The sequence below is a fragment of the Rhinatrema bivittatum genome, chromosome 2 (genome assembly GCF_901001135.1).
Source record: "Rhinatrema bivittatum chromosome 2, aRhiBiv1.1, whole genome shotgun sequence".
NCBI classification, from domain to species: domain Eukaryota; kingdom Metazoa; phylum Chordata; class Amphibia; order Gymnophiona; family Rhinatrematidae; genus Rhinatrema; species Rhinatrema bivittatum.
The window spans coordinates 155,508,239-155,533,369 of NC_042616.1; the positions used below are offsets into that span (position 1 = coordinate 155,508,239).

At 41.6% G+C, this 25,131-nt stretch overlaps 1 protein-coding gene across 2 annotated transcripts in view; it reads left to right on the forward strand.

Annotated features, from left to right (window-relative positions):
- The window catches only part of RSU1 (Ras suppressor protein 1), a 371,478-nt gene that overhangs the window by 179,353 nt on the left and 166,994 nt on the right, over positions 1-25,131 (forward strand). Inside the window, exon 8 of one of the 2 annotated variants that reach the window (XM_029588766.1) lies at positions 333-465. The exons of the other annotated variant lie outside the window; for it this stretch is intronic. Within the exon in view, the coding sequence (XP_029444626.1) occupies positions 333-465 (133 nt within the window). The remainder of the gene's footprint in view (positions 1-332; positions 466-25,131) is intronic. 2 annotated transcript variants of the gene reach the window in all.

The following is a 25,131-nucleotide window of genomic DNA, read 5'->3' on the forward strand; positions in this document are numbered from 1 at the left end:
AAGGAATTATGAATGTGATTTGAAAACAATATACTATTTAAAAAAAAAGAAAAGAAAAAACAGCATAATTAAGCAAACTTTGGACATCTCCGGGCATAATAAGAAATATGTACATGATGTTAGAGAGAGATTGCAATGGAAATCCTATGCTCTCCCATGAGTGCAAGCAATGTGTCCTGACCGAGCCAATTCTGTTACATACGTAATGTTGTATTTCTTTATTCAGTTTGTAGTTAAAACTTTGCTAAGAGAGACAATTACTGGAATTCTTTTCTTATTATTGATCTGATTTTCTATAAATGAACTTGTGCGCTTCATTTTAATCACTGCAGGCAACTTGGACTTGACTGGCCAAAAGCAAGTGTTCAAAGCAGAGAATAATCCCTGGGTTACACCTATCGCTGACCAGTTCCAGCTGGGAGTCTCTCATGTGTTTGAATACATTCGTTCAGAAACATACAAATAGTAAGTACCAGAGCCGCAGCACTGGTGTGAATTCAATCATTTATATTTTAGCACAATGGAGGCATAAACCAATAGGGTGGCAAAAGCTGGGCCAGTTGCTTCACTTTCTGAGTCTCTGCCTACAGACTCCTCATGGCAACATCAGCTGAAACTCTCCGAATGCCCACAAAAATTCTTGACCAAAGCTTTTGACCTTGTAATAGATTATGGAGTTGTTCTCTCTCCAGGTCTATTTTTTTTGCTATTTGGTAATATATTTCAAATATGGGACTGGGAAATGATATGCAGCATATGCTTTATCTTGCGATAGAGAGAAATAGCAGGCAAATGCTATTTTGCATACTTATTAGGTACAAGTTGAACAGAGGAGCATATAAATAAGGGAAAGAAAGTCACACAATAGATGTACTAAAGGGTTATATAGAAACATAGAAATGACGGCAGAAGAAGACCAAACGGCTCATTCAGTCTGCCCTGCAAACTTTCGCACTTTTTTTTTCTCTCACATTATGGATTGTAGCAGGATACAACACAAATGACAATAAGGTTTAAACTATTTCAGTAGCAAAATAAAACTGAAATAATATTAAACTTGTTTAATTATTTACCCATAAAGATGTATGTTGAAGACTTGACTTAGAATGACTGTCATTAAGTCTGAAACTAAAGTTCTCCTAGATGACTCTTTTTATGGTTCCTCAACTTATCAAAGGTTTAATTGAGGGTTTATGAGACATTCTTATACCTAAAATCCTCCATCCTCTCAGCAGTCCCTATAAATATATATTGACCTTTTCTAATATGAGATTTAATTCAATCCACTGTTTAATATTCCAGCATCTTAGTAGCTAACTTAATTTCTGTGCTTTTGGGGTACATAATGTCCTTTTCTTTTCCGTACAGGATTTTTACTTCTTTTCAAATGCAACGCTTTATGGTTGGCTTTCTGAGATACTTGGTTAATCCCCTTTCTTACAGCTGTATTTTTTTTTTTTTAATTATGCCAAAAGTGTACAAAGTGACCTGCCCTGGTAGTAGGAATCTAAGCTGCTTGTATTGTAACTTAGAAAAAGTAGTGATGCACCTAACTGATTAAATTTCATAAAGGAAAATAATCCTGTATCACAATGACGGTTATTTCTTGTTAAAGTGCTTTACTTAGATATAGAATCAGAAACCCCTTTTTACCCTACCAGTTGCTCTGTTTAGTTCATGTTGCTTGCAAGAGGAGAAGTTTGTTTTCCAAAATTTCAAGTGACTGAATAGTTGAAAAGGTTTTTAGGAAAACCTGTTTTGTAATACTTCCAGGGCAAAGGAAGATTTGGCAATAAATTAATGTAAAACACATCTGTTTGAACAATTTAGGGCTTTTGTGTGAACAATGGAGCTATCATATTGCCTGAGCTCAACCTTTCTGTGCAGGATGATGCTCTTTCCGTAATGTTTTAGACCCTTTGTACTTAGAGTCTTCATGGTTTATAAATGCTTAAATCTTTGAATATTTGTAAAGATGGTCTACCAAATAGTTGGTGCAACAAAGGTAGAATGGTTGGGAAAGCGCATGATTTAGGGATGACAACATGAAATGTAAGCAGGTCTTAACTTGAGAAGGGAAAATGAATATGAAGAGAGGCAGCATACTACATTAAAATAAATGTAAAGGAATTAAACAAAAAAAGTATGATATCCAGGAGGTTCAGGAACACACAAAAAGATCTGGACCATAGTTGGTGTCGTAAGTGTAGACTAGGGTGCACAGCTTCAATCCAGAAGGGTTAGCAGTTTGCAGTGAATATCATCAGATGTATTTGCATAGATTTTGTTGAAGAACTAGATTTAGTTCATGTTTGTTTTCCCTGGAAAGCATCACTTAAATGACTAATGTAGCAGCAGAGATGAATTGTGTTTTAAAGATGGCAGCAGAAAGGTTTAACAAGAAAAACAATATGGAAGGTAAAGGATAAAGTATAATCCAAGATCATATCTAAAGTTTGAATACAGTATTGACTGGGATGATGGTGAGGTAGATCACGTTGAATAGTATGGAGCACAGGTGTAAATATAGGAGCAAAATAGGCTTTTTATAAAATCAAAGTTGAGCTTTAATCAGTGTTGATTACTATGGCAAATATAAAAATACTGTATTGTGATCAAGATGGATAGGTTAAAACTATGTTTACAGGAAACTCAGCAAACAAATATTTGTAGTAAGTTGGAGCAGGGTTAAACTAAAAGTGACTGTTCATTTTTCATCATTGTAGGTTTATAGAAGGTCTTTTACACTCACTGGAGGTGAGGGCTTATAGAGAGTACGTTTTGTTGTGTTTGTGAAATGGAAAATTCCACCCAATTGGAAATTAATTTCACACTCCAGTACTTTTCTTGTAGTCCTACCATTCCATGTGTATATATATCGTGCAAGAAAGTACCCCTTAGAATTTATAAGTTTGAGAACTTTTATTCATAGTAAGGTCTCCAATCAAGGTATATATTTCAGTTTATACTAAGTGGAAAGCAAAGTTTTTGGCAGTTGTGAGCCTAAATTTGTTAATTGGCGTTTTAAGGGTAACCCCACATTCGGGAGCTGGCTATGCTCCGGTAGGACCATAAAAGATTGGAAGTCTCTTAGGGGTTGGAACCATTCCAGGCTGGCTTGAACACTGTCTCTTCTTTCCGGGGCTTGGATTTTTGGTTGGGAGGGGGAAAGGTTTCCCTTTCAGGGCCCAAATTGCTTTCCTCTCTAATCATTGTCCCAGGGAGAGGGGGTACTCTTCTCTTCTTTCACTGAGTGCTATAATACCTATAAGAAACTGGAAACATTTTGGTTGTGTCCAAAATTAAAGTCTTTACTAAAGATAAATTATGATTGATAAATGGCACAGTTAACAGAGTCCTCAGCATTACAGTGGCTTTTCTAGTACAGACTCTTCCCTCAGTCTATGCACAGTTCTCAGAAACCAGATAAAAGAAACTTCCACTCTCCAGGGTTTGGATAAATAGGGTCCCTCAGTGGGCAGGGTATTCCTTGATGTAAAATGAGAACACCCCATCCAAAACTGGTAACACCGGCAAAATCAGTCACTGCACAGAGAATAAATCCCTCTCTCCCCCCAAGGGAGGAAGACTCCAGGTGGGGATCCTCCAGGTTTTAAACTTGTTCTTATACACAGTTAGTAGGTATTCGTTCTTGTATCTCTGTATTGTCTCAGGATCCCAGATGAGAGGGATCCATTTGGGAGCAGGCAGCTCCAGATGTACTAGGTCCCAGGCAGGAAAAGGGGCAAACATCTTTCTTCTGATCGGCAACCAAAAGTCTATCTTCCCCAACTTAGACCAAACTCCAGAGGACACTGGGCATGTTGCAATGAGTCAGAGGATACTTATGCATGTATATGTTAAATTTTATGCTACTAACGTTTGGAAAATTCACCCCATGTCTTTGTAAAATAATGGATTTAAGTTGTTAGATCGAGAAGCTTAATTTGAATGCTAGAATAAACAATGAAAGCTAACTATGAATATCAATTCAAAAACAGCCATGTAGGTCAGGAAATCGATAATTGCCAAATTTTTAGACCTCATGTAAATACGGGTGATTATAAAGGTCACCACAAGTGACTTAATACCCGTTGCATTTTTTAATGATCAGTCTATAGTAATTTGTTTATTTTATATATTTCTTTTTGTTTTAATATATTTGTGAAACAACAAAGACACTTATCTTAAATAGATTTTTCCCAATGAATGCAAGAATTTCATGCCCGGAGAAACACCCGTATTGAGATGCCTTGCATTCTAATTTTGTCAAATGTTTTCATGTTTGATATTTATTGTTATTATTTAACATCATTGTTATTATTTGCTTCTCAACACGGGTGTTTCTCCAGGCATGAAACATTTGCATTCATTGGGAAAAATCTATTTAAGATAAGTGTCTTTGTTTCACAAATATATTAACACAAAAAGAAATATTTATATATATATATTTATATATATATATATATATATATATATATATATATAAAACAAATTTAAAAATACCAATGATTAAAAAATACAACAAGTATTAAGTGGTGTATGTCGTGGTGTAAATTCAGTCACAAACAAAACCACATATACGTGACTTTTATCACCTGAATTTATATGAGGTCTAACGGTTTGGCAATTATCGATTTCCTGATCTATATGGCTGTGTTTGAATTGTAAGTTAAAACTGCTATTTGATTTTCATTCTTCATGTTAAATGCAACAATGAATATCAAACATGGAAGTATTTGACAAGATTAGAATGTGCACAGTATTGATGGCCCTTTCAGTTTCTTGTCTCTATTTCCTGCAGGCACCTGCAACCTTAATGCCTTCCTTTCTCATTATGCAAATCAGCAGGTGGAGTAGTAGTAGTAGTAGTAGTAGTAGTAGTAGTAATTCCTTTACAGCTCTCTAGCACAAGGTTAAATTGAGCTCTTTCATAATAAGACTGTCTCATTTAGCCAAGAACAGGCAAATGATTCTGCTTTTTACATTAACACAATTAGCCTTATTAAATGGAAGTCTTAGGGAAGTATGAGGATGTCAATTTTAACTTGCATAATTTTGTTTACTGTATTGAAAATAAAAATGTTATACCATGGTTGTACTGGGTTTACTCAAACCAGCAGCAATTAAATTGCATCACTGTGCTCATTGCTCACAGGATAATGAAAGGTTGGCTGTTCAAAGTAAAATCACAGTATCAACATTTATAGTGAGCCATAGTTGTGTGCTTTGTAGCATTGCATACCTAAAATAGATGTTATAGAAAATGACTGTCCAGGCAAGCATTGCTATTTGTATTTCTTAGTGTCCAGTCAGATGAATCCAGAAAAAGTGGGTTAATCATCTCTACCAGCAGGTGGAGATGGAGCAAACTGACAGTATATATACCCCTGCAGTGACATCAGCCTGCCAGTATTCTCTGTCTCCAGCAGATGCATCTCACGAATGGGGATTGCTTCATTTTGAGAAAGGAGAACTAAGGAAATAAATTAACCTCGCTCTCCTGTGGTGATACCAAATGGTCCCGTCCACAGTTGAGAATTCCTGAGGTGATTTCCGTGGTCCCTCAGATGAGTGCTTTGGTCTGGTAGCTGGTTTTCGTCCGGCATGGACTTAGCTGCGTAAGCGCTGAAAGGCAGCGGGTACAGGAAGCCGAGCATGGCATTGACAGCACATGCCCTCTCCCACCGCAGCCAGCCAGGAAAGGCTGAGCTCTGGTAAGTTAAAAAAAAAAAAAAAAGTAATATACAGAGACTTAGGAGGTTTTTGTGTAGGGCTTCCTCCTTCCTCTGGTCTCCATGCGCAGCGTGCTGTTCTGACGTGTGTCCCGCTCTGTAAGAGGTCGAGGGACATGGGAAGCCTGGCGAGTTGAGCAGCCTCCTTAGGCTAGGCCCTGCTCCAAGGCTTTTTTGCTGCATTCCACATGGTAGGCCACAATGGCATTTTGTGCATTTTCTTAGGCTGTCCTCTACAGGATTGTCAGTTCAGCATGTGTGTCTAGCTGTGTGACCAGGTTATGTGCCCAGTTTTTGTGTGCACAAGCTGTATTGTGTGCTTAAGTTTTTTGGGGCGCTTAGCTTTAGGATGCCTAAGTCTTGGACGCCTAGTTAGGCACCTAGGTATGGGTCGCCTAAGTGTTGGATGCCTAATTTTTGAGTGCCTAAGTTGGATGTGTGTATGTGTGTGTGTATATATAAATATATATATATATATACAAACCAGCTAGATGCAGCCTCCGGCCACCGCTCAGTGCACTGTCGATCATAATAGCACCTATATCTAAGAAGCCTAAGTGCCTTTCTCTTTGCACTGCCTGTCATATTAGGACATCTCAGCCAGGAGTGCCAACGTTGTTTGGAGACCCAGGGAGAATTATCTTTCTCTGATTTCACTAAAACTGCTTTTTCCCAGCTGGATGTCGGTCTGGGAAAAGAATTCTCAGGTGGGGCACCTGAATATGGCACTCCCCTAACTGGTTCCTCAGCAGGGGACAGTAGCTCAGTGAGTATGCCTTGGGTGCCTCTTGGTTTTGATACTTCTACTTTTTCATGGGTAGAATTTTTCCAGGAGTTGCAATCTTTTCTTCAGGCACAGTCTTAAACCCTGTCCAATGATCTCAGAGCCGTTAAGCACCGGAATACTCCTAGAGCGGCAGCAGGATTTCCTGATAGAGATCTGGATCGCACGGACAAAGATACCTATCCTGACTCTCTTGAGTATGGTGAAATTCTTCCAGGATTAGAACCTTATAGAACTATGTTACTGTTCTTTCATAGAGATGAACTGCCAGCTCTGATCTCCCAGACCTTGGAAATGCTTGGGTTTCCTAGATCAAATTCCAGGTCTGAGCCAAAGAGAAATCCAATTTTGGTTTCCTTGCATAAAGCCTCTTATTTTTTCCTCGTGATGGAGACTGTTCAAGAATTGATTGATCTTGAGTGGGGCACTCCAGAGGCTAATTTCAAAGGGGGTTGTTTTTAGAAGGCCTGTACCCTCTGGATCCAGAGAGTGCTTACGTATTCCGAAGGTAGATGCACTCATGTGTGCAGTCTCCAAGCCAATCACTATTCCCGTGGAAGGAGGAGTGGCCTTGAAGGATGTTCATGATGAAAAGATTGTCTATTCTTGAGCAAGCATTTGAAGCAGTGGCAATGACCTTGCAGATCGCTTCTTGTTGGCTTATTCTTGTTTGCTTTCCTCCCAGGAGGTTGATGACTCTGGGATAAGTCCAGGGCAGTTATGGAACCAGCTGCTACCGTCTTGGCAGATGTGGGCTATGATTTTATTCACACTTCAACCAAAGGGTGGCTTCTATAGTAGCAGCCAGGTGTCAGTTATGGTTGAGAAATTGGTCGGCCAATACAACTTTCAAGTCTAACCTCACTGAATTGCCCTTTAATGGCTCACTTTTATTTCAGAGCGAGTTGAAGAACCTGGCCATTTAGTGGGGCAAATCTCCCTTTCCTCATTTGCCGGAGGATAAGAATCAGATGCAGAGCTCCTTTAACATGAGAGTTCATGCTAGAGGATCCAGGTGTTTTTGATTCTATAGAGAAATGACCTTCAGAGGACTTGACCTTTTGGTAGGTCTCAGTCTTTTCATCCCAGACAACTCAAAAGGGGCGCAGGCTTGGGTAATGGAACCTCCCGAGCCTCCTAATGAAGATTTGCTGACTCACCCCCGGGAACAGGAGATAGTGGGACGCCTCTCTCTCTTTTATCAGAGGTGGGTTGAAATCACATCGGATCAGAGGGTCCTGGAAGTGATACGAGAAGGATATGCAGTGGAGTTTCACAGTGTTCCTCTGGAGCATACATTGTCAAGGCTCCTTAGTCTGAGGGCTGTGGTCCCAGTGCCCATGTCTGAAGAAAATATGGGAGATATTCCATTAATTTTGTCGTGCCAAAGGAGGGCTCTTTTTGTCCCATCCTGGACCTCAAAGGTGTCAACCATCATCTGCAGGTGAAACATTTTCACATGGAAACCTTGTGCTCGGTGATAATGGCCTTGCAGTCAGGGGAATTTCTGACTTCCTTGATCCGTCCAAATCATATCTTATTTATTTATTTAAAAGTGTTTCTATTCCATTTTTAACAAAATGTGCTAAACAGATTACAATATAAAACATTTTAAAAATAATCCAAAATACATTTAACAATTGTATATTAAAATTAACATATAAATAAAACAAAAATACATAAAATGCACTAAATAATAATTTTAAAAAAAACCCTCAAATTAAAAGAAACGCCTGAACAAATAGGTGTGCTTTAAGAAGCTTACAAAATGACTTTGTCAACTAAAGCTCACAAAGCCCCAGGTAGGGCATTCCATTTAGTTGGCCCTAAGACCAAAAATGACCTACTGCTGTTTCTTGCAATCGTGCTAGGTTAGTAAAAGGAATCGCAAGAGACTCTTATCAATGGAACGTAAATTATGACTAGGAATATAAAGTTGCAGAAGATCAGCTAAATAAGCAGGGCCTTTTAATTTTAATGCCTTAAAAACAAGTAATAGTAACTTAAATCTAGATCTAAACTTCATGGGAAGCCAATGAAGTTCCTTGAGTCAAGGCATGACATGATCACATCGCTGCCCCCCAAATATTAGCCGAGTAGCTGAATTTTGCAAAACCCATACAGCTCTCAACAACATGCAGGCAGGCCAACAAAAAAAGAATTGCAATAATCTACCAAAGACAATACAAAAGCCTGAACAATAGTTCAGAAGTCGTCCTTTTCAAGTATATATTTTAAATGACATAACAATCGTAGTTTAAAATAACCACACTTCAGAAATAAATAAAATAAATTCTGCAAGTGAGTCTTAAAGTTAAGAAGACTGTCAAAAATTACACCCCGATTTCACACCAAACTAGAAAACGAATGACAATGTCAAGTAATGACAAAGAACTATTATGTTTTTCTAAAAAATCTGGATCACAGGAAAAACATATTTCTTCGTTTTGCAAGCATTCATTAACAAATGGCTCTTAAGCATCCAATCATTAATAAGCTGAGCACAATCTGCAATGTGATTTAGGGTAGCTGACAAATCCCTCTTTATAGGAAAATACATTTGCAGGTCATCTGTATAAAGTCTAAAATGTTATAGACTACAATTCAAGCAGAGAGCACAGGGGTCACATATAAATATCTTCACTTTCCCATCCGACTAGAACATCAATGCTTTCTGCGGTTTGCAGTTCTGTGGTGCCACTTTCAGTTTCGGGCACTGCTCTTTGGTTTGGCCACCACTCTCAGAACCTTTTCCAAGGTAATGTTAGTAGCTGCAGCAGAGTTGAGAAAGGATGGAATTCTAGTACTCCAGTATTTTGATGACTAGCTGATTCAAGCCAAGTCACCAGACGAGAGCCACCTGGTGACTCACAAGGTGATTTCCCTGTTGCAGGAGCTCGGCTGGGTGGTGAACCTAGCCAAGAGCAGTCTTCAGCCTACTCAGTTGCTGGAATACCTTGGGATTTCATTTGACATGAAGCAGGGCAGGGTGTTCCTGCCAGAAGCTCGTCCGTCTGTTATTGAACACCCTGGTCTTGCCTGCAGGTACTTAGCTTAATGGCGGCAACCCTGGAACTAGAACCATGGGCGAGGGCACATATGCGTCCTCTTCAGTGCTCCCTACTGTCTTGGTGGAACTCACAGTCTCAGGACTATTCCATTCGGCTTCACCTGCTGATGGAGGTCTCATCCCAACTGCAGGCAAATCTACTGAAGGGAGTTTCCCTAACCCCACTGAACTGACTAGTACTGACAACGGATGTTAGTCTCCTTAGTTGTGGAGCTCACTGTCAGGAGCTGACAGTGCAAGGGCACTGGAGTGCAAAAGAATCTCTCTGGGACATCAATCGACTGGAAGCCAGGGTGGTCCATTAGGCATGTTTACAGTTCGGCGACAGACTACAGGGACGATTGGTCTGAATAATGTGGGACAAGGCAACAACTGGGCTTACATCAGTCGGCAGGGAGGTACCAAGAGCCAACAAGTGTCACAGGAAATAGATCAACTTATGGAATGGGCAGAGGTGCATCTCCAGATTATCTTAGCCTCTCACATTGCAGGCAAAGACAACGTAAGAGCAGACTTTCTCAGCAGGTAGAGTCTGGACCCAGGAGAGTGGGCATTGTCAGACAAGATGTTTCAGCTGATTCGGGATCGCTGGCTTCTCCTATTCCTAGACCTGTTGGCGACTTTGCATAATGCAAAAGTTCCAGTGCACAGGGACCTGTTCTTCACGTAGATCCGACTCAATTTTGTCATACAGTATGGCTCTTGAAAGGGCTCACTTGTTGAAATGTAGATACACTGCGGCAGTGTCTTCCACCTTCCTAAGAACTAGAAAGTTCTCCATTTCCTTGGCCCATGTGCAGGTTTGGAGAGTGTTGAGGCCTGGTGTAAGGGTCAAGGTACTCTTGGCCAAGATTCCGCTCATTTTGGAATTTTTGCAGGATGGCTTGAATAAAGGTTTGGCTCTCAATTCCTTAAAGGTACAAGTAGCAGCTCTCGCATGTTTCAGGAGTCAGGTAAATGGTGGATCCTTTTCTGCTCCTCCTGATGTGACACGTTTTCTGAAAGGCATGAAACATCTTCGAACTCCTTTGCGGTTTCTGGTGCCCCTTTGGAATCTTAATTTGGTTTTGGAATTTTGGCAGACCCTACGATTAGACCGCTACATACCCTGTCCTTGCAATTGCTGACCTTAAAAATGGTGTTCCTTGTGGCAGTTGCTCTGTATGTAGGGTTCTGAACTGCAGGCCTTGTCTTGCTGGGAGCCATTTCTCCTGGTGCCTCCAGAGGTGGTACAGCTGCACACTTTTCCTTCCTTTTTTTCCTTGACTACCCCTTCACTGTACATCATTGAGAAACTGAAATGGAAGGCATAACATGAGTGTTAGGCCCCCTACTTTCAATATAATAACAAGGCGATTGAAGCACATAGATGGTGAAACAAGGCCACAACTTGTTGAACAAATATCAATATTACAAACCTAAGGATTCAAATGGTGTTAGTACAAATTACATTTATATGTATAAATCCTCTATGACCCTTAGCCCCCAGATCAGATATTGCCCATAATACTGTTAGCAGTAAGTCATATATGTCTATTACTTGTGAAGGAGCCCCAGAACAGTGTAAAGGATGTCCCAGCCATCTGGTTCAGATCCACCTTAAAACAAGGCATTCTGGTTCAAGGTGGCGCCTCTTAGCTGGAATGTGGTCTAGGCTCAGAGGAGATAGACTTAGTTTTTGGGTACTTGCCAGGTTCATATGGCCTGGATTGGCCACTGTTGGAAACAGGATGCAGGGCTTGATGGACTCTTGGTCTGACCCAGTATGACATGTTCTTATGAGAGCAAGATAGGTCCCAGGAACTCCAGCAGAAGGTAGCTCCTGTAACATTTCTGTCCTAATCATGAGTAAGAAAGGAAAGGCAGTTGCTTTAACATAGCTGATGTATTGTAATGAGAAGATTGTGAGTATAAGGGAAACACAGCCCCTTTAACATTGCTGGCCTCTGTTAAATGTTTGTGGAAATGCTGATTTTAATTGCTGCACTGAGAATAAAAGCACTGGGGATAAGTCTTGACTGCTCATTTCTTTGCACATATCGAGTGAGCTTGGGGATTTTCTGCACTAAGCAAGGTACAGCCAGAGATACATGCCTTAGGAGAAAAAAAAGACAGGAAGTTTGTTTGGAAACATGGTTGCTCTAAACAAAGTACAGAGCAGAGACTGGGTTACAGAAGAGTCTATTATATAGCAGCAGAGCAATGCACAAGCATCCAGGTGAGTAAAAGAGAAAGAAAGAAGAGAGAAAAAATTTCTGGGAAACCTGGTTTTGCTTTAAAGCTTAGCACAGAGCAAGAACTTGTGCTAAGAAGTTCTGGTATAGACAGCAACACATACCAGGTGTTCACACTAAAAGTAAAGAGGTAAGAAGAGAAATGTTAGAAACTTATTTTATTCCTGCACAGAGCAGATGTTGTGTGGCTCTAAACAATGTACAGAGCACAGGATTGCACAGAGTAGGAGGCTTGTGCTGGTGAAGTAATGCTCTAAAAGGTTGCACAACGCATGAATAAGTGTGAAGGACTGTGGCTGTAAACTATGTACATAGTACAAGAGCATATAATGAAGAAAAGTTGCCTAAGGGACCTGACTGCAGACACAGCCATGTGAGTGTAAAAAATAACAGGCTAATATTAGCTTTACGTGAGGGGGGGGAGTGAGTTAGAGCTGGATAAGTAGAGTTTTGGGGCTTTTTTCCAGAAGAAAAAGAGAAGGAAAAATTTGCTGCCAGAATGTTTTCTGGAAAAAGAAAGAAAAGTTGGAACTGCAATTGTGTGTGACTCTTGAAAGAAAAGTTTACTGCAAGAGTATTTCTCTGAAAGAAGAGAGAGAAGTTGTGACTGCAATGTACTTTTGTGTGGTAGCAATTCCTCTTCCCCAAGAGCAGGCGTTGAGAGAATCAGTCTGCCCAAAGCAAGGGAAAAATTGGGGAGGGCTGAAGTGAAGAGGTTATGCAGCCAGAAGAGCTAGCCATGGTAGAGGAGTTGGGGAGCCCACTCCCAGAAGTCCAGGCCATGCAGCTGGTGGCTGAGATAAGACATTGCAGCAGAAATGACCGAAGTAGAGAGTGAGGTGGCACAACTCATCAGAGAGATCATCTTGCTAAAGAAGAAAAATTTACAAGAACCAGTAGCGTATGCACTAAATGGGAGAGACAAGAGATGTGCTGAAGCTGTACTGAGGTACCCAGCAGGTTGAGAAAGAGCCCAAGTTGGGGAAAAGATGGTAGAAGTCCAGGAGGCAAAAGCACTACTGCAAAATGGTGAGCAGCAGCAGTGCCTTATCATTGCTAACCCTCTCTCCATGGACTATGTCAAAGAGGGAGTTGAAGGACTGAGGCCAGAGGAAGAAAGCAAGAAATGTGCTGAGGCAGAAGTAGTCTCCATGAGCCAGGATGTCCAGCTAGCTGAAGAATAGTCATTCAGGAACATTGGACCACTGACCATCAGAAAGTGGAAGAGGTGGAGAAGGTGAAAGAGAGCAAGAAAGGGATAAGAATCCTTGGAGCTCGAGCAATGAAGGATGGGTAGAAAATGGAGGTTCCAATGGTCCAGCTTGGAAAGGACAAACCGCAAGGTGGGACTAATGAACTGGACATTATAAAGAGTGGGACTCTAGGACTAACCAAGAGGGGTGGTCCAGAGAAACAAGAGAAAGATTTGATAAAAGAAAAAGTGGGGGTGTACAGGAAGCTCTTAGCTAAGACCCCAAAACGTTGGGGGAAGGGTGTATTGGGGAAAGGTGAAAGGACCAAGTTGAGATGAAAACACTTGAGTTAGAGCGAGGGAGTCCCTAGTTTAGGAACTTGTAACCCAATACCGGCAAGGGTCAGAGAAGGAAAGAGAAAGCCACAGGTTAGGGTAAAAATGGAACAAACAGATAAGCGGGTTCCTATGGTGGGACACAGGCCTGATTAGAAGTAGATGCTCAATTTAGTAAGATTGAGATGGGGGAGAGAGTATGTGAAGGAGCATGTCTGAGAAACACCCAGAACAGTGTAAAGGACCGGTCCCAGCCATCTGGTCCTGGTCCACCTTAAAACAAGGCATTCCAGGTGCAGGGTGGCTTCCCTGAGCTGGAATGTAGTCTAGGCTCAGAGGAGAGCAAGACAGGTCCCAGGGAGTCCAGGAGAAGGCAGCTCCTAACCATGAGTAAGAAGGGAAAGGCAGCCCCTTTAATATAGTTGGCCTATTGTAATGAGAAGTTTGTGAGTATAAAGGAAAGGCAGCCCCTTTAATATAGCTGGCTTCTGTTAAGTGTTTGTGAAAGTGGCAATGTTGATTTTAATTGCTGCACTGAGAATAAAAGCACTGGGAAAAAGCCTTGACCGCTTGTTTCTGTGCCACATACCCCAGATCAAAAAGTTTCACGTTTGGTCTTCTAGCCCAAGTCTGGAGTCTGCAGCCAATCTTGGCAACCTGACCATTCTGAGGCGGTGTAGCCATGATGAGGTAGTTGAAAATGTAGATCTCCTCTGCCAGTACATCACTGCCTACATAATGCAAGGTTGTAACAGTGTCAGTCAACTTCCACACATCCTGTGGTGATGCTAGGTCTATATGTGTCTGCGTCCCAGGCTGCCTCTTACCAGTAGACTCTAGGAACAACTTTGCTATTAACTCTTAAATAAAGGGTATCTCATCCTTGGACCAGTACCGGGGGAGAGGGTAAGGGAGCTTCCTGCCTACTATGACAAAGACCCTCCTCTCTCCCTTTATTTTTGTCCAACATTAAGAAAGACCCCCAAATATGCCCTACTGATTGCCATACAACAGGTTGTTGGAAACAAAATGGGGAGGTATCAGCAATAAAAAAAAAAAAAAGAGGCTGCCGCAGTTCCAAGTTGTGTCACTACTATACCACTTCCCTCTGCCATGGTGCTTCCTGATAATACAAGGCTAGAATAAAGGAAAGAGTAGGAGCACACAATTCATCTTTCTGGATTTTTTCCTTATAGTAATGGCCTTAACTTGGTGAGGGGCCTTATTCATGACAGGAAAACCAGCTTCTTGTGCAATAACTACTGTGTGCAATTCTGGTCTCTGCATCTCCGCACTGGAGAAAGTACAGAGAAGGGCAACCAAAATGATAAAGGGCATGGAACAGCTCACCTATAAAGAAAGGCTAACGAGATTTGGGCTGTTTAGCTTGGAGAAGACAGCTGAGTGGGGATATGATCTTGAATGGGTAAATGTAAATCGGTTATTTACACTTTTGGATAATAGAAGGACTAGGGGGCACTCCACAAATCATAGAAAATTCTTTTTTACTCAACGCACAATTAAGCTCTGGAATTCATTGTGGTTAAGGCAGTTGGTGTAGCTGGGATTAAAAAAGGTTTAGATAAGTTCCTGGAGGAGACGTCTATAAACTGCTATCAATCAATAAGGAATAGCCACTGCTTGTTACCAGCATTAGTACCTTGGGATCTGTTTAATGTTTGTGTACTTGCTGGTTACTTGCCAGGTACTTGTGACTTGGATCGGCCACTGTTGGAAACAGGATGCTGGGCTTGATGGATACTTGGTCTGCCCCAGTATGGCATGTTCTTATGTTCTTATATATCAAGGGGTAATGGAAGTTATCAATTGGCAGGCAGCCAAGTGTACATGTGTATGAGAATTATTCTGGAAGTTTGTCCTCTTTAACTTTGTAGCGTGGGCACACAAAAAACCTGTGATTCAGAGCCAAGATGTGTATTGCTGACTCTGTTGCTTTTTTAAGTCTAAGTCTTTCTTTAGGACATTGGCTTTAGGAGCAGATTCCTGTCCTAAAGCAGAAATTGGATGCCTCACATACTTATCTTTCAACTTGGCTACAATCATCCTGGCAAACGTTCCTTTGCTGCCTGAAATCTCCATCACAACATGATATAAATGGACATAGATGTGGGCCTCGACAATGTTAACAGGCAAATTGTCTTGTGGATTATGTCTAGTGTCAGGTGGGTGTGTGTCACAATTGGGCATCCGCAGAGGGTAAAAGTCTCAATAAGGAAATTATCGAGCACCTTTCTGACATTGCCCAGGCCATGTTAATAAATTCCTCTGGGAGAAATTGAAGATAGTTCTTTCCTAAGCTTCTTTTTAAGCCGCAGGTAGGTTGATGGGAGGCTTTAAATAAGTATGATATTACCTCAAGTTTCCCATCAACAGGATACCCAAGCTGGGGTGATTGAGGAGGCAGGTTTCAAATATTCGCCATCCCCATGTATTTCCTCTGTTGTGGTCTCAAGATAATGCATTATGAGCCAGTTTGTGAACTTTAGGTGTGTGAAACATAACTTGGTATGTTGGGATAGCCCTGTGTACAGTGCTGGACGAATCGGTGATCCAATGCTAACTTGCTGTATGCTCTTATGGAACGCCTTTGTTCTTTAAGGAGTAAAATGCAATGACAGCTTCAACTCTTTCAAAGATTTAACTAAATATTTTATTTTTGGTCTTCCATCGTCAAGTTTCAAAGTGCACCTTGTGTTGCATATTCTCGGGGGATCAAGGCTGTCTGGAATAATAATAGATTCACGGCTTGGTTTTCCGTATACTCAAGCAGCTAAAGGAAGACAGAAATGTAAGAAACAGAATGTTGAATTGAACTGTTTTATGCATATTATTCAGACTTGGAATAAATTCATCAGAGTAGTTTGATATAAATGTGTTAGAATATACCCCAACCCACCACGAGAAGACGGCGGAGAGCAAGATCAGCAACTGCATTCTAATGACAATGTCTCCAGTAAATTGCTGTCGAGCAAAATTTTGGCATTAATCATTTTCTACTGATCGTGTCTCATGAGAAAATTGCTGTATGTCTGTATATTCATGTTTCAGAAAAATGGTTTTGCTACTGTCAGTGTATTCATTATAAGTCATTATGTGATGGTATAATTTCAGTGGAAGTTGAAAAATTCATTAGTCCAGACTGAAGTATTCAGAGTAGTATTTTTCAGAATGTTTATTAAACCAAACAGTCACCTTTCAACACCTGTTTTAATAGTAGTTGTCTCCTTGTTTGACCTCTTATTTCTCGGAAGCAGAATTATGATAGACTAGCCACCAATTGTTAAGGTTGTTGGAATGTTGCTTTTCCCAGTGGGGCCGTCAGGTTGTACTGAATATCTCTGACAAGATAGATTATGAAAGGGAGTAAGTCAAACTTTTCATATTTCCATCAGGAAAGGTAGATTAGAGAGCAGGTCATTTTAAAAGCTGACACCTTAACTTCTAACGAGGGAAGTGGTTTGACAAATGTTACACTAAAAATGTATTGGTTAAAAGAGGCATTTGAAATTAGGTGTCCCTATTGCATGCTGCCATAGTAATCTAAAGCCTCAATTTTAGTCAGAGTGGACCTTGGGAAATGATTATGTCTTAAACCTATGTTAGCTTTTTGGGTTTACTGGAGTACTCTGCAGCTTGCAGTAACCAACCTACTATATGGGCGATGAGTGCTCAGGCCCATTTCAGGTTACTAAATCTGCATAATGGAATTATATTAGGAAATACATTTTTTTAGGGTTGTATTGGATAAGAAGTCTTTTTTTTTTTCCTCTTGCTTACTTTTTTATTTAAACTAGATACAAAAACTGCTAAATCACAACCTTCTGAAGCTATAAACTTTAAATTTCTTTCCTAAATTTCAGAATCAAATTGTTTTGCCAACCCACAATTGTGTAAATGAACTGCTTTCAATATTTAAGTTTTGTTTAAATGAAAAATCGTGCAGCTTAGTACAAATTGTATAAGATAAAGTAGACACAGGATAGTACGTTGGTGCAAAAAAAAGTAGAGCAGTCTGTGTGCAGTTTTTGCATTAAAACTAAATCTTTGCAAGATAGTCAACATGACTATAGTATCTTTCAGTTGGAGCTTATATATATAATCTCCTGCATTTCTGTGGACATTATAAGATCATTTTACTAAGGCAAGTGTTAAATACTGATATTGTTAAAAAAGGATGCCAAAAATCTGAGTATTGAGCATTAACTTATTTTATGAAATCCTTAAGTATGCTTGCATTGACATTTTAGCATCAAAGCCTACATAAGATAAAACATTAGATGCTGTTTATTAACTTATTAGCAGGCCTGTTAAGGCAAATTGTGTTACAATTAACCTTTGAGTTTGGTCAGCTGGTTGTACACCATAAAACCCAACTGATATATAAGATCTGAATATTAAGCACTTGCAGGGCTGACCTTAGGAGGGTCAGGGTCCAGGGCAAATTCGCCAGTACAGAGGCCCCCCTACAACTGAAGTGGGGGAGGGGTGCTTTGTGGACTCTGACACTGGGCCACCTTCCCATTTCCCTTCCCCCAACTCTACCCACCACTCTCCCTCTTTGACTCTCCAGTACCCCGTGAAACATGCACCCCCTTTCCTTCCTCCCTATTACCCCATCAGGCACTCCCCTTTCCCCTTCATTCCTCTCACCCCTGAGCCAGCATTCTCCTCCTTCCCTTACCCTCCCATCACAAGACCCCAGCCTGTCTCTAGCCCCAGGCACTTATTTAGCCCTCACTTGGTGCTTCCTGCACCTTCGGCCCCACAGAGGGACTGAGGACACTGCCAAGACCACCATTTCTCCTCCTCCTCCTCCCAGAGTGAGATGAACTGCTCTAACACAGCTACGAATGCCTCCCCATTCCTCAGCGCTCTCGGCCATGCTGCTCATGCTGCCTCCCCTTTGGTGCCAGCATCAAGTTGGCTGGTATATCACGGGGGTCATCTTTCTGCAGGTATTCTCCGGACTTTCTAAATTGCAGGATCCAGGGCAATCGCCCTGGTTTGCCCCTCCCATGGATGGCTCTGAACATTTCTTAGAAATGCATAACTCCCCAATTTATTTGAAACATAGTAAGTGAAATCTACTATAAGAATATTTTTTTTACAGGCTTCAGACAGTCAACATATTTCAGCATGTACATTTCAGATTTTATCTACATTATATGTTTCATTTGATCATAATTGTATGCAATGTTGAAGGCTAATTAAATAAAATTCCATTTTAAGAAAATGATTAGGACAAGAGCATTTAAATACTATTCATTATTTTTTTTGTAGCATAAGCACAAAGTTGAAGAAGGCCTTTGCTCTATGAATGTATGAAAGACTGTTTGATCCACTTGCAGAAAAGACATAAATTCACATGCAGATCAGTTGGTTTCTTGCATAGATTTTTTTTTTAAATTTTCAGGGAGAGGAATCTGGTCGGCAGGGCTTCATACCATATCAGCCTCCTCTGCTGGCACTACTTGCTAGACTAAACCCAGTCTGGAGAGGAAGGCTGATGTACATGTGAAGCTCGTTCTCCTTCAGCTAGCCAGAGAGGAGGATCTAGGGGAGTGTGTGTAGTAGAGTATAGGAGAATGGGAAATGAATAAACCGATTTTCATCCATATATATGTTCCCTGATTTTTCCAAAAGTGAGAACTGGTTTAAACTGATTTTCACCCAAATTTTAGGCTGATTAAAGAGCAGCTCCAGAGCCTTGGATGCAGCATTTCAAGGCCTCTCCCGCCACTGCAAGGAAGTCAATGTGGGCCAAAGCACCTGCTGCATTTCAATTCTATTGCCCTCCCCCCCCTCCCCCCCAACCTGTGAAAGGCACTGGCTGATACAACATTTCAAGTTTTGGCTCCCCTGTCCTCCCTAATCAGCCAAAGTACCTGCTGCCTGATGCCAGGTTTGATGTGCCCCCCGAACCCCTTCCCAGCACACTTCCTGGCCCGGGTAAAAGAAAACATGCAGAGCGCAGGAGCCACAGCAAGCAAGCTGCTGAAGGAGGAGGCAGGAGGAGCCTGGAGCCCCCAGCAGTCAGGATGAATGCTATTGCACTTAGGGGAAGGGGCCCGAGAGGGAGATTCTTGGTGGGGCAGAGAGAAAGCGGGACGTACTAGGTAAGAGATGGGGGTAGATGGGGTTATGCTGCTGAGTGGGTAGATAGGAGAATCTGCTTAATGTTTAATGTCCTGGCTTCTGTCCACCAAAATAAACTCCGATATTTACCCGGAAAAATGAGTCATTCTTTTTCAACTGATTTTCTCTTGTTTTTGTTCTTGTCATAATAAATCCCCATAAGTTCCTAGGAAAAATAAAGAATAATAAAAAAAAAAAAAAAGAAGGTCCCTAGGGATAAGGGGATAGGAGGATGAGTGAGTGCATTAAGAAGGGAGTATTGGTATCCATCCCGACACCTACATTTTAGAGGTGGATCCTAGGGGCTCGCCCAGATTTGTCTAATGGGCAAATGGCAATGGGCAAATGGGCAAAGAATATAATTTGTCTTTATATTCTTCCATTTGCTTAAATGGAAGAATATAAAGACTGCTATTGGATCTCTCCTCAAACCTTTCTAGAAAGCCACTAATTCTGTTACCTTATCGGACATTGCTTGAAGCATTAACACGGAAAGAATAGCCTCAAATTCAAGAGAATTTACTTTTAATTACAAATGTATTTTCTCCTTCTAGGGAGAGGATTCTGGGATTGGGGGTGGGGTAGGGAGGAAGAGATCTGACCCATCTCCCTCCTCCTGCAGATGGCCTTTTACAAGCAATATAACTGCTTGTACATTGCTCATCAGACCACAAACCAGCAGCAAATCTCAGGCATTATGAGGTAATTTCTAGCTGCAGTGGCGATCTGGTGCCCAGGATTTGTCCAGCTCTGCTTTTGAGGGTGTATATTACTCTCAATAGACCGTGAAGTTGAAATGCACCTTTAGCCCTTTTAGTTACCAAAATGTACACTATAGATGACCAGTTTTAATTGTAAGACGATAACACTGTGTGCTGTGTAAAATTAACTAGGCCAGATCCTACATGACAGATAAATTAAAAAATGTGTTTATAATCAAACAAAACTGTCTGCAATTGAATTTTCTTTATTGCAGTATTTTCCTTTTATTACATGTTGACTCTTTATTGCATTCTAGTCTCTTGTTTTAGTCAGATATAGTTTTACATTTCTTTTTGATTCTCTGCAGTTTTTTTTTTGTGTTCTTCCAGACAACTGAAGAAATCTAATTTCAGCAAAGTATTTTAAAATCATTTTTGCATTTAAAGTAAAAGAGAAGTTGAAGGGTTTTCAGAGCACTCTGTTGACCTATATAAGCCTGCCTTGCTTCTACATATATTATTGCCACTTTGGCGCATGTTTTTGGAAAAAGGTGGTGTGTTTAACAGAAAAAGTGGTCAGCAACGATATGTACTAGAAAAGATTGCTAGCATAATACATTTTTTCTTGACAGCATTAATTTTATTTAGAAAAATGAAATGCGATCATAATTTCACCAAGTGTCATCTCAACTCTTTCCCCTCTGTAATACACAATAAACTGTTAAACTTTTAGAAGTAGAGTTCACCTCTGCCAAATTTATTTTCATTTTTGATTTGATATAGAACTAAAGCGTCTAGGGATGGCAAAAGAGATGTTGAGGAGGAGAAAGAATACGAGAGAAACTTAGAAAATCCTCTTCTAGACAGGACAACTAGGGGTTTTTTGGGTGGGAGCGGTTGGGAGTCCTCTATTTCAGTAGGCATATCCTGATTTGTGTTCTGGGCACTCCTTTGGCATTTAGAAATCCCATTCCTGGTTAGTCAAAAAGGGAGATGATATATCTACAGTGGAGCCTCCAGCAATGTTCAAGAGTCCCACAAGAGCTGCCATTTTTTTCCAGTGATGGATTGCAAAATGTACTCCAGTGCTAAGAAAGTTATATTTTATTCCAAAAATACAAACATTAAATGTGCTAGTATCTGCAATTTCTGTTAGATTGGCCAGACATAGGCCTACTCCCTGAAGTGCAAATTAATGTGAAACAGTAGGGAGATGGAGAGGGGTACCCGGCGTGGCTCATCCAGAGAGACCAAATAAACTTTAATTCTTGCAAGACTTTAATATATTTTAATTAAATAAATGTTACAATTAAAAGAGTTACTTCTGCCTGCTTTGTGGATATCAGCAGTATAACACTAGGCAACTAAGAATAAAGTAGAGTAGATCTTTCTGTTAAGACTGGTATGAGTTTTAACAGAATATGAGAATTTGGTTTGAGCCTCTGTATTTAATCTTGTATATAATTGTTACTAATTGCTCGCTACATTACAGCATAAGAATTGTTAGTTGCGTTATATTTTTCTGCTCCGACTCTGGCTTTTCGTTGCAATTACTCTCATTCCTCCCCCCCCCCCCCCCGGTTCCCATTTTATGTACTTTCTACCTGTCAGTTCAAATGTAAACCGGTATGATGTTGCACACTAATGTCGGTATATAAAAGTTTCAAATAAATAAGACTTACTAAGGGACATAAAAAGCTAGTTAGTCTTAGTAGACTTCATTAGGGAATACCAACAAGTTAATTTTCAAAGGAGTTACATGTGTAAAATCAGCATATATAGCATTAAGTAGCTTGTACTCATGTACATTCTTTTTTATAATCATCACAAATTTGTGTGTATTTTTTGGTTTCACACACACACACATTTACCTGAGCAAAAAAGAGGCAGTCTAGTGGCATTCTGGATTGGGCCAAGAGGTGCAAGCTTAAGTTGCTATTTTATAAGACAATTGCGTGAATGCATTAGGGAACTTATTTGCACAATTTTACACATGCTAATTGGCACAACTGATAGACTCACCTGTTGTCTATTATTGTTGGGTGGGGGTCGGAGTAAACTGGGGGTAGTTCAGGGTAAAGAATTAGGAAGGTCTCGATGACCTGGAGGAAGGACTGGGTGAACTGGAGGAAGTATCAGCAAACTGGTGATTTCATTTGCACACACAGAGGTGAATCTTAAGACCCGTACACAGGCACACATGTGCGAGCGTTTGCCAGCTCGCCCACAAGGATGTGGTGATTTAATAACAGAAGCGCATATACGCGTGTATACGTGAGTTTGTTATAAAATCGGCTATACACGCCTACATGTGTGCACGATTTTATAGGGATGTGCGCATCTGCGTGCAAATGGCAACTCGAGCATGTAAGTGGGGGGAATTTTAGTAGATATGCTTGATGATGCAATTACCTGTTCCCTATTTCAATCCCAGTTCACCCCAGTAAAAAAGAGGACTTCTTAAAACCCCCTAGCTAACTTGCCTCCCTTTTACCCTATTAGCCCTGGCCCTTAAAACCCCGCGACTTGCCCAGTTTGTTTTGTTACATGACGTACACGCCGTCCATAGCAGAAGTAAAGTTACACGGTAGGGGACCATGGTGCGCACTTGTGCGTATAAATACTTATGCGCCAACTTCAACTTACAGACTCTGCCCACCCATACCCTGCCCACGCCCCTCCCCTTTTTGTATATTTGTGATTTGTGCGTGTAGCAGGAGATACACCCATACTCGCGCATGTTTTAAAATCTACATATATATCTCCCAGCTTTGGTGCGCATTGGGGATTTAAAATCAGTCGGATATATTTTAAAATATGCTGCCTTCCACACACAAATCTGGATCTTACCTGAGCAAGTTCTATTTTTTTCATGCATAAACTCTATGCATGTATAAAATAGGTAAGAAAAGTACACATTCTCAATGCGTTACAGGTATTCGCACATAACCACACATGTGCGTGTGTAGGGGGTTAGACTTACATTTTATAAACTGCGCAGACCTGATATGTGCAGATCATAAAATACTGTAGATTTCTGAAAAGCCATACACATGCATATATAGGGAGGCACGGATTTCTTTGAAAATGACCTTTTAAGAATACTGTATGCAAGTAGAAGGCAGATACAGTTGGAGAGTTAGAACTGACAGAAACCAGAGGTGGATATGGTTGGAATCGCTGAAATTTGATGGGAGCAATCTTCCGCCTATGCGGTAAATATGTTCAGAAAAGATTGTGGTGGCAGTTTTTAAACTCCACGGGCAGCTTGCAGGAGCTGCATTCTAACTTTAAAGGGGAGATGCCCCAGGGAGTTTCCCTTTTAAAAACTCATGGACTACAGGTACTTTTGTGTCAATCTAATTTGCATCTGCTCTAGATCTGCAAAAATATGTGGAGGATTTCAAAATGAAAGCCCCTCACATGATGAAACTGTCCTATGTACGCATTAAAAAATGAAGGGGGACTGGCTTGCTTATCAGAAAGAAGCCCCACATCACGTTCCCAGAGATGGAGGCGAAAAAGTTGAATTGGAGGCTTTATTGGGTGCAAATTAGGAGAAGGAGATACAATATATTCTAATGATCTACCCGACATAATGAATGAAAATAAACTCAAATTGCTTGACCAGATTGCCCACATAAAGGGGCGGATTTTCAGAGCCCTGCTCGCGTAAATCCGCCCAAAACCGGGCGGATTTACGCGAGCAGGGCCCTGCGCGCCGGGAAGCCTATTTTACATAGGCCTCCCGGCGCGCGCAGAGCCCCGGGACTCGCGTAAGTCCCGGGGTTCTCGGAGGGGGGCGTGTCGGGGGGCGGGCCCGGTCGTCGCGGCGTTCCGGGGGCGTGTCGGCAGCGTTTTGGGGGCGGGTACGGGGGTGTGGCTACGGCCCGGGGGCGTGGCCGCGCCCTCCATACCCGCCCCCAGGTCGCGGCCCGGTGCGCGGGGATTTACGTCTCCCTCCGGGAGGCGTAAATCCCCCGACAAAGGTAAGGGGGGGTGTAGACAGGGCCGGGTGGGTGGGTTAGGTAGGGGAAGGGAGGGTAAGGTGAGGGGAGGGCAAAGGAAAGTTCCCTCCGAGGCCGCTCCGATTTCGGAGCGGCCTTGGAGGGAACGGGGGGAGGCAGTGCGGCTCGGCGCGCGCAGGCTATACAAAATCGATAGCCTTGCGCGCGCCGATCCAGGATTTTAGTGGATACGCGCGGCTCCGCGCGTATCTACTAAAATCCAGCGTACTTTTGCTTGAGTCTGATGCGCAAGCAAAAGTAGGCTGATCGCGCTTCTTTTAAAATCTACCCCAAAGGCTATTACCTGCAGGCTTTGCAGCAATTTTCAATGGAAAGCATGCACATATTCTCCCTTTTGAAATTGTCACACAAAATGAACCTGCCTACAATCACGCTTGTTAATTTATGCTTCGAGTTGTTCAGGAAAAATTGTGTGCACTTTTAAAAATGCAAAAGTATGTCAGTACGTGCAAAGCCCCCCACCCCCCTCCCTCCAAAGAACGCATCTGCTAATCTTGGAGAAACTGCATAAGGTTATGCACATAGGGCTGGATATTAAAAGTTATGCGTGGGCGTAGATTTGTGCGTCAACCCGGCGCGCACAAATCTACGCCCGATTTTATAATAGGCGCGCGCAGCCGCACAGATGTTATAAAATCCAGGTCGGCGGGCGCAAGGGGGTGTACAATTGTGCAACTTGCACGCGTTGAGCCTTGCAGCCTTCCTCCATTCCCTCCGCTCCCCCCAACCTTCCCCTCCCCTCCCCCTACCTAACCTGCCCCCCAGCCCTACCTAAACCCCCCCTTACCTTTAACTTAGAAGTTGCGTTTGCCTCCGGGCACGCGTAGGTTGTGAGCGCCGACCAACGGCCGGCCCGCGATCCCGGGCACAGCTGCAAATGGCCACTGTGCCTGGA